Source organism: Drosophila montana, unplaced genomic scaffold (assembly GCF_035044405.1).
Source record: "Drosophila montana isolate Dmon_TW-CO22-7 unplaced genomic scaffold, ASM3504440v1 contig_402_1, whole genome shotgun sequence".
Lineage (NCBI taxonomy): Eukaryota > Metazoa > Arthropoda > Insecta > Diptera > Drosophilidae > Drosophila > Drosophila montana.
The window spans coordinates 761862-772274 of NW_026998739.1; the positions used below are offsets into that span (position 1 = coordinate 761862).

Sequence of the window (10413 nt, forward strand, 5' to 3'; positions counted from 1 at the left end):
GTGTGCTTTAAATATACATGTAGATATGCATATGTCTATCCATATCAGAGATACGCGACCAAACAGTGTTTAAGAATATCAAAAGCGCAATGGCTAAATGATATGTGTGTGCTTTAAGCACCAGCAAAAGGATATATCATTCCGCATATTTAAGTATTGTTTAATACACTTATCGTTAATCAATCAATCAGACGATTGTGCAATTTGATTGATGGCGCTGTCAGCTTCCATTTGTGTTTAAAGTAAAATTGGCTTATCATAATCGAATATTGCTGACTGTCTGATATGACGTGCATATGTACTTAAATGCTGAGTGTGTGTGCACACTCAACACCCACGACAACTGGCATAGACCTTGGCCAAAGGTCCTCGGTTGCACTCTAAGTAATGACATCGTACGTGGCAAATTCGTATTGTCATTTGGCGTCTCAGGTGCAAGGAGACGCGCCCCACGAAGTGGGTCAACCAGCGAGGAAAGTGATTGGTATCAAAATTCTATTGCAATATTTTTAGCATTTCTTACTTCGAAGCTTATTAAAGTTAGGCAATGCCAGAAGCAGTATTTTATTAATTATTTATTAAAAAACTTTAACTAAAAATCAAAATAATGAATTGTTATGCAAATTTCATTTAAACCTTATCCCAACCAAGAAATTACAAAAATAATTGTTTTTTGATTATATTAATAAAGCTTCAGTTAATCAAATATTGTCGCGGAAAAATATATTTCTGATTATAAATTTGATAAGCCGGCTACAAGCAATTCATAACTGGTTTATAGCCACTTTAAGACCGATTTATAACCGTCTCAATCGGGTTTGATTCATCTCTTGTTAAAAATTGTATACAACTTTTCATAGTAAATTGAAAACTCAATCTTAATATAGATATAAATTATTTTACTTTAAAATAAATATGATTAGATCTTAAGTGAAAACCGGTTTGATTTGATTATATAGATGTTTACCAACCCATTTTCGACTCAAGTGGATAAATTTGTGAGCACGCAATTGGGGAATACCTGAAATCACTTCAGACGCTTTTGGTTTTTTAGCTCTTTCACGTACGCGCCGATTAGATAGGGCACGTGGTATATATCAATATGCCGTTGTTTTGAGGTAATTTCCAGTCTGCAGAGTCTTGGGAAAAGCCCCCTATCGGTAATTGCGGCTAATCAAAGTTCGTTAATTTTAGAAACGGCCCCAGCATTAATTTATGCATTTCTTAACTCGCACTTAAGTTGTCCATTAAAAACAATTAATTCTTGTATGGTTTTTTTATTTTATTTTTCATATTTGTTTTTGGACCGCAAAACAATTGTCTTTGCCAAATAATGTGCTAAACAGCTAGTTAAAGTGGCCACAAAACAAACTAATTTGATAATTTGTTTTAGCTGCCACAGTACCAGAAGCAATCGCCAAGTTCGCCTTGTTTGCCCATCTCTTCTGGTATTGGCTATTGACCACAGTTTTGTCTGTTCACTGAACCCCGAACCTGGCTTCTACCACAGAAAGGCCAACGAAATCGAGCGCAAGGCACTAAATTGAATGGGGACCACAAATTTATGTGGCAGCTGAACGGTTTCACTCGTTGGAATGAGTTCCAAAGGAACTTTGAGGGTCCTTGCGTAGACAGAAACAAAAAGTTGCCATAATAAATGTCTCTATTTATTGTGTATGCCGCGAACTCCGAATAGGTTTCAATTAATAATTCGTCTTATGATTTACTGGATAAGGCTGCAAGGCAGTAGCCTTATTTTTATCTGGAAAATATCAATATTTTTATATATATTTTTAAAATATTTCTTTTTGCTTTTAAATCTAAAAGTATTTAACTAAACGATCATATCTTCAGTTTTAATGCCGGCATACTTTTGGGCATTTCTGTTAAGTATTGGAAATTCAGAATTAAGATAAGGCAATTCAGTTATTGAGGGTATCCCCTAAACTTCTAAGACCAAGCTAAACTACGACATAAATAATTTGTCCACTGCTAAAAGTGGAAAAAAATTATAGTTACAAATGTATAATTTATATTTCAATTAGAATTAGTCAAAAAAGAATTTTGTTATTTTGTTAGGTAAATTTTGTTGCAATTTATATTTATTTAAAATGTTATTATCTAGCATACCTTAGAGTTTTTTGGATGAGCTCTAAGCACGATAAATCAACTTGTATAAAATGTACATAATTTTAAAACAAATAAACAAATCCTGAAAAATGTTTGGGTTCATCCTTGAGGTTATTCAATCGATCGATTTTCGGATCAACTTAATGTTTGTTCAAGTGTACTTAGCTTGTCATTATTTTCATAAGCCCAAAATCCATATATTACCCAACGCGACGCTATTTACATGTTGTGGAAAGGAGAAGACATAAGCGTAAAATAAGAAATATATTTATGTAAAGCAAAAATGCGGTCGAATTGAGCAACATTGTTGCATTTTAGGTCCTTAAAATAAAGGGTCTAAACCAAAAAAAAAAAGGAAGCTTACTAAAATAAAATAACATATTTTAGAGCTGTGCGGCGCGTACTTTAATAAGATTTATTAAGTCGCGCTGGCGAAGGTCTTTCGCTGCGTAGCCAGGCCAACATTTACTCGCCGCTTGGCAGTGTCTTACCAAATGGCAAATAACAGCAGCCTAGATGTCGGACGGCTAGGGTGAAGTGGGGAAGTTGGGCTGTAAATATTTGTAACTTAACTCTTGCCGCCTTTGTTTGCGTTTTGTGTTGTGTTGCCTGTTTATTTTCGTGTTTCTCTCACTTTCTTCAACTTCCTGCCGCTCGCTCTGCCTGGTGCTCTGCTGTTTTCCGTGTTTATTTTCCAGCTAATAAAAAGTTGATGTGCCGCCTGTTTTTCTGCTTTCTTTCTCTGACTGAAAGTGAACTTAGGCAGACATTCGCGTCGGGCAAAAAACTGCCAATAAACATTTGCACTATGTTTCGGAATCAAACTCAACTGGCAAATACCAAAAATTATGTTAAAAGGAAAAACAAATAAAAGCAAAAATCATTTAAAAGGCATTTGTGATAGAATAGGCACCATCAGCGGGTGTTATATTGATTATAAGTATTTAAAGATAAATAGTATATGAAAAAACTATTGAGTGCGATAAAAAAAAAGTAAATAAAAAAAAACACAATTAAACCTAGAGGAAAACATAGCTTGAACGATACTGAGTCATATTTATTGATATTCAAATGTAAGTAATTGAATAAGTATATTGAATAATTTTTAAAATTAAATATAACCATTTCTAATTAGCGATAATATGTTAATATACATTTTCTCAACCGTATGTCTTCCCAGTAATACGAAGGTGTACATAAAATGGTGTACTGCGACTAGAATATTTCCGCTCACACATGTGTTTTTACAATCATTAAACTTAGGATATTTATATTTCAAATAAGGAACAAAAAAAACCGCGAACCTAAGTAATTTCGGGTTCAGCAGTATTTGTATTCTATCTTTCCGTATTTTGGCCTACCTAATAGCTATCTGATTTGAAACATTTTTGGGTTTTTATACAATAGGCCTGATAAAAACATCAGCTTCTGTTTATATAATATCCATAATTCCTATCAGGGCTTAGCAACCTCGTGGACTACCCCTGACAGCATTTAATAAGGGACATTGACTGCACACAATTGCCAACACTTTGGCAACATTTTGTGGAGCGCTTTGTTTTTTGTATGTGTGCGTGTGTTTGTGTCATAAAAAGTAAATTTAATAAATATATTTCGGCTTTCAGCGGCAGTCGGAGCCGCTCCGCAGGCAGCCAAGACCAATCCGTTGAATCGACCCAGCGAGCATCATATAAAATTGATGCCCTGTCGTCTGCCCAAACAACCTGGCCTATAGTCCCAGATCGCCTGGCCAACGTGCCATGTCCCCTCCTTACTCTAACCCAACCGTCTCCTAACCGTCTGCCCGCCGGCTCTGCACAGTAAATAATGTAATAATCTGCCCGGGTCGTGGTCTCCCAGCGTCCCATAAACCGAAATTTATGCACAAAATTCAATTATGCTTAAAATGTGGTTAATAGGCCGACTGGCTGTGTAGGCGGCCTGGCAACAATGGCCACCCCTGGGAGGGGATCTCCCCTTGGATCCTATTCTAACACACATACTATGCCCACACACACATACACATGCGACTTTACAATACGTGCCACGCCCCCGCATTTCGCTTTGAAATTAGATATTGTTATGTTTTAATTTAATAACAAATTAATCCGCTGTTGTTGTTCTTTTACGGCCACGTTTTTATGTTTTTCATGACAAAAAAAAAACCATGTAAATAAATATCCTTTTCAAAAGTCTTTTTTATGCGGCTTAACACTATGTCCACGTGATATGATCTACGCTCTGTTGCCATATAAATTGTTTACGCACATGGATGGGGCATAATTTTTTATGGTTTTAAAGAGTCCGCAGTTCAGTTAAGAGCTAACTCTTTTTATAGCTGTAGTTAAAAGTTGAGTGGACGATTAAAGTCACTTAGAAAATGACTACATTCTAAAACAAAGTCAGATTGCCAAAGAAACTTAAAAAATGTCTCTAAAAATAAATGAATAAATAAAATAGCATTATAGAAAATATATGAAAAAAAGCCTGTAATAATATAAATGTGCATCAGAGCAAAAAAATAAAATAAAAGAGAAATATAAATCTATATAGCCTGATTTTAGTTTACCAATAAACAGGTTAAGATTTCAATTTTGTTGTAAACTACTTTATTTTATCTAAAAAAAAAAATTGTTTTGGGTAACAATTTACGTAAACAATGACCCAAAAATATAACAAATACGCTTCAAACGTATATAAACACCAAATGTTACTTTTACTTTAGTTTACTTTACTTTTACTTTTGCTTTATCTCAAACAATCAAATGATCTATAACTAAATTCAAATGTACAAAAGTCGAATAAGTTTTTATACTTTTTGCATTTATATATATTAACTATATTTTGCATAACAAATTTGCTATAAATTCTTAAATAGCCCAACTTTGACTCACCGCATTATTGATATATCAATAATAAAATGTATTTATATACAAAATATCTGAAATATCTACTCTTCAATGCTTTATGAAAACAATAAGCCGATAAAATGCAAACGTTTCCATACTTATTTACAGCTCATGGACTTATCGCCAAATTAATCCCAGATTTCTGCAATGCTTATGCCAAGGCTTTTTCCGCTTAACCACTTGACATTCCGCTCCTTCTGGCTCCCATTGCTCTTCTTGGAGGAACTTTGGCGCGTGCAACTAAGACGCATGCCGCACGAAACCGATAAGAAAGCAAATCCGCACACATGAGACAGGACACAGAAACAAAACAAATACAAGAAATCCTTAAAGGGATGTGCGCGAGGCCAAAGGCGAAGCTCAGCTCAAACCTTGCAAAATGATTTTAAATGATATAGGAAATGGCAACCGGAATAGCATACAACAACAACATCAACAACAACAGCAGCACAAGAGCTCTTGGGTCCTGACTTGATCTTGTTAAGATAAAGTCGCCGTTTTTCGGTCTTGGAAATATTAACAAGAAGATGATGTAGGAAATATGCTCATTGTGAATCTTGTAGTCCCTTGCGGAGCTAATAAATGGTGAGTTTTCATTTTGTAGTTTTTATATTTGTCTGACTATGATTATGACTATATTATTAAATAGCAATCGATATTTGTCGGAAATTGAGTTGTTGATTGCCTGGTTTATTTTTACTTTTTTTTTAATGGTCTTACCCTATATTTATTAAATAATTGAAAACTGATCTCAATTTTCTCACGACTAGAAAATTGCTGGTAAACTATTAGCTTCAAAGTCACTTCCAGAGATATGTGCTTATTAATAGATATAATATATTGTTATTTAAAATTCTGATATAGAGTTAATTTTTATCTTCTCAAGAGCGAGAAATAAGTAAAACCAATTATAAGTAGATTATACAAGAACCAAAATTTAACAGGGTAAAACATTCTTTTATAAATTTACATTATTTATCAAAAGTTTTATGAATATTAATATATATTTCTAAAGCTAATTTTATAATAAACGAAGGTCTATAGGTATGTTTGTCTTTTTTTCTATGAAAACCATAATTTTTCTTAAAAAGTTATTCAAGGACCTTAAATTAATCGGACCATTAACTGAATGCTTTCTTGATATAATTTTGCTTATAGCTGCAACGACATACTCTCGCTCAACCGTTTTTTGGCTAGTGAAAAATTGTTGAATTCATTATTTTTTTAGTATGTAGTATACTCGAGTAATAATTGCTATCAAAGGTGCCGTTTTTGTGAAGAGTATCAAATTATTATAAGTCACAACGTCTTGACTATTCTGGTAAATAGTAAATAAAAGTAAATAGTAAAGAACAAAATGGCAAACACAGACGCAGCGCCCGCAGCTTGTCTAGCCCACACACATACATGCCTGTGCATACATACATATGCGTGTAGCCTTGGCCGGGCACCTGTCCCATAAACCCTACGCACATGCATAACACACACACACACACACACGTACATGCTGTGGCCCTTTTATTATAACGACAACGTGCGTCATTTCTTGCTTTGTGGGTGCTCGGTTTCTTTTCTGTTTCTCTCGAGCTGTGCGGTTTCTTCTGCTGCTGCTTCTTCTGCTGTTTTTTTCTGTTTAATCTACTCGGAGATATTGTTCCTGCTATGCTGGCGTCTTGTTGGGTTGTGCGGCGCCCGCTTTTCTATTTGTCACCCAGATAAGTGTTTTGTAGTTTTTTCCTTTGATATGCTCAGCCAGCGAGCTGGCAAAACCAAATCCAAATCTTAACTGCAATGCGCTACGTGCCTTGTGCCCCCGGTGGCAGCCACTCCTCCCCCTGTTCGTTGAAGCAGCCAAACCAACCAGCTGTCATGTCATGTGTGTGTGTGTGTGTGTGTGTGAGTGTGTGCACCTCTCCTTGCCCTGTCAATTCAAGCTGGAAGCTAGCTCGCACAGCTTGAAGTCAGTTCCATTCAACTGGCAACTGTCTTTAAGTCTCTCACTCCGCCAGCTCCGACGTGCGACGTCCTGCGAGTTAAGTGAGTTGAGACGCCGGCGAACAACTTCAAATCTGCAGTAATAGATATCAACAACTTTGAGCGCACAACTGCGAGTAGTATCCAGCTGCCCCCAATCCTTCCGCCCACTGCCTAGAAGGAGTAGAGCTCTTGTGTGCTGCGGGTTTATAGATTGTTCCGCTTCTTTTCTTTACTTTTTTCTTCTTCTGTGTGTTAAATTAAAAATGAACTTTGGCAGCTGAAATTCATGGTCATGTTCACTTTTTGCCACAATTCTTTACTTGGTCAGCTCAACTGGTCGACGTTTATCTTGTGGGGCAACTTCGACCCTCAGCTCAACTCTGGCATCGTCGCATGTCCAATATTTTGTGGCAAGTTACTCGCTGCTTTTGTCAGTCACTTGATAAGATAAAGCTCTGTGTTCTATGTGCACTGATTGCTGTTGTCCCTCAGAGATTTCATCAGAAACGCGTCCAGATAACAACATGAGCTACATATGCTGGTTACAGAGAATATATGTGTAACATATATCATTATGTATAGCATTAGCTCAATCAAATCAGTCGAATTTGAACTTGAAAATGTTAAAAGCAATTTCTGATAGAGTCAAAACAATTTTTTAAAGAGATTCTTGGACAAGGGCTCTTGGACAATAAATCAGTCAGCTTAAGTAGAATGCGAAATTCTGATAAATTTGCCCTGTATTTTTTAAAAGTGGATAAAAAAATTTATATAAATTAGTTGTGGAAATGTTGCAGAAGAAAAAAATGTACAATAAATATGTCAAAATAAAAAAGAAGCTTATATATTCTCGATGAAATTTACAGGTCAAATTCACTTAACCTAGCCAACTGCCTGTCCAATTATTTGCTTCTTGATACGTCCGTCGAATAGGAGCTTCAATGTCCCACATTCGCAAATTATCGTTTGTTTAAAATAAAGGAATTGTATTCTTTTTCTTACCACTCAGATACCCCAACGCAGCTGCAAGACAACTTAATGTAGATTTTAATGTAGAAGTTCTCGTAGTTTTGGACTATGGAGTGAGGGGCATACAATTTGTGTGTATATCTCACATTTTAAAATATTTCTTTTGTTGAAAATTTAAAAAATTCTTAAGATTACGGGTAAATTGGATACATTTCTTAATTAATATATAGCAAGTTTATAGTATTTGTTTTTCCCCACCATAGATAAATTAATAAAAAAAAAAAAAAAACAAAAATTTTTAAATTTTTAACAATGAATGAGCAATGAATGAATGCAGATTTATGGAGTATCTACTACTCAAACCTTTTCACCTGCAGCAGTGTTTCTTCGTTTTGATTAGCATTGACGTTTTCAAATGTGTTCTAAGGGTTACCCAATGCTGATAAGCATTTGCCTAATCATTCGCCAAATCTGTTTTTATTTTGATTAGCCTTTTGTGTTTTCTTTACTTGGGTTTTAATTATAGATCGCGATCGTAACTGATTAAGTGCGTAGTCCATAAAGATTTACTGTCCAGTCGCGCGATATTTTTGATATCTCTCGTGTTTTTAATTTATAATAATTAAGCTTGTTTTTGTACCCTGAACCCATTGAAAATGTGTAAAGAGGGTATAATGGTTTTGTCCAAATGTATGTAACAGGCAAAAGGAAGCATCTCCGACTACATAAAGTATATAAATTCATTGTCACCATCAATAGCTGAGGCAGTCTTTATGTATGAACGCGTGGATCTCAAAACTTATAAGACATGAAATTTTGAACGTACGTTCTCATAAAACTTTTGTGTTTCCGATAATCGATAACTTGCCTCGCTTCCAAGCAATGAATAAAAATCGAAACAGAATTGCAATTGGGATTGTATTTTTATCTGTGCTGTGTGTGTGCTGCTATCCTAATTGAGAATTCATTTTTGGTTCAGGGTATCCCCAAGCTGGGCACTCCCGACTAAAGCGATCTTACGTGTTTAGTTAGTGTCTTGGGCTAAATATAATAGCACGCGTGCTATCCCAAACTCTAATCAGTAGACCTGTGAAGCCTTCCGAGAATTTATGGGCTCCCAAAGCCGTGCGATAGATGGCCCGTGATTTACAGCATGACTGGCCAGAGCCGATAAGAATATTTGCCTTTGACCATCTACCGATGGTATAAAAGCAGTGTGGACCGAGTGCTGCTCAGTTTAGTAATTACTAACAAAATGAACCGATTGATTGTGAGTTTCGTTGGGGTGTTGGCGTGCATCGCCGCCTGCCAGGGCCTGCCGGACACGGAGTTTCCCTTTGGCCGCATCGTGAATGGCGAGCCAACGACCATTGAGGCCCATCCCTATCAGGTCTCCATTCAGACCACCAAGGGCTCCCATTTCTGCGGCGGCAGTTTGATCGATTCGGACACCGTTGTCACTGCTGCCCACTGCATGCAGTCCTACAAGGCCTCCGAGATCCAGGTGCGTCTGGGCGCCACCGAGCGCAACGAGGGCGGCGAGCTCGTCAGCGTTAAGTCATTCAAATACCACGAGGGCTACAACAGCAAACTCATGATTAACGATGTGGCCGTGATCAAGCTAAGCTCCCCTGTGCGCCAGACGGCCAAGCTGCGCGCCATTGAGCTGGCCAAGGTGACGCCTCCATCCGGCACACCCGCCGTTGTCACCGGTTGGGGCACCACCTGTTACCTGCTCTGCTCATCGACCACTACCCTGCAACAAGTGGAGGTCGATCTGCTGTCAGTCACTGACTGCGCTTCTGACACTTATTCCTACGGTCAGGATCAGATTTTGGACACAATGGTCTGTGCCTATACCGAGAAGAAGGACGCCTGCCAGGGTGACTCTGGCGGCCCACTGGTCGCCAATGGCGAGCTGGTCGGCATTGTGTCCTGGGGCAATGGCTGCGCCAAGACTGACTATCCTGGTGTCTATGCTGATGTTGCTTCTCTCAGGCAATGGATAGAGACCACCGCCGCGGAATTGTAAAGCACTTAAATAAAATTATCAAAACCTGATAAATTCATATGATATTACAAATATTATAGTGCTGCATGTTTTATTTGTCTCCCAATATTTGGGAATAATTAACAATAATTCCTATAAGTAATTTATCCGATTAAGCTCAGTAATTTACTTGTAAGCCTCGTCTTCCTAGATTTTAAGTCTTACGACATTTTGAATTTCCTCCTATTCCTTAAGGTTTTTGATCTATCTGACTGCCCCTTCGCCAATTTCCATACAAATGAAATATGTATATATATAGACCCTTAAAAATGCATCTGTATATATATTTAATGTAATATATATGTATATGAATATCAAATATGCAACATGGAATCAGATACATATCGATCTTGTTCGATGTATCTCCCATAGCATGGA

General features: G+C 36.9%; 1 protein-coding gene across 1 annotated transcript; it reads left to right on the plus strand.

Annotated features, from left to right (window-relative positions):
• The first annotated feature begins 9215 nt into the window (after nt 1–9215).
• On the plus strand, nt 9216–10068 carry LOC135439247 (trypsin). Its single transcript, XM_064697931.1, has one exon. The coding sequence runs from the start codon at nt 9241–9243 to the stop codon at nt 10015–10017; it is 777 nt and encodes a 258-aa protein (XP_064554001.1). The 5' UTR covers nt 9216–9240; the 3' UTR covers nt 10018–10068.
• Nucleotides 10069–10413: the final 345 nt, after the last annotated feature.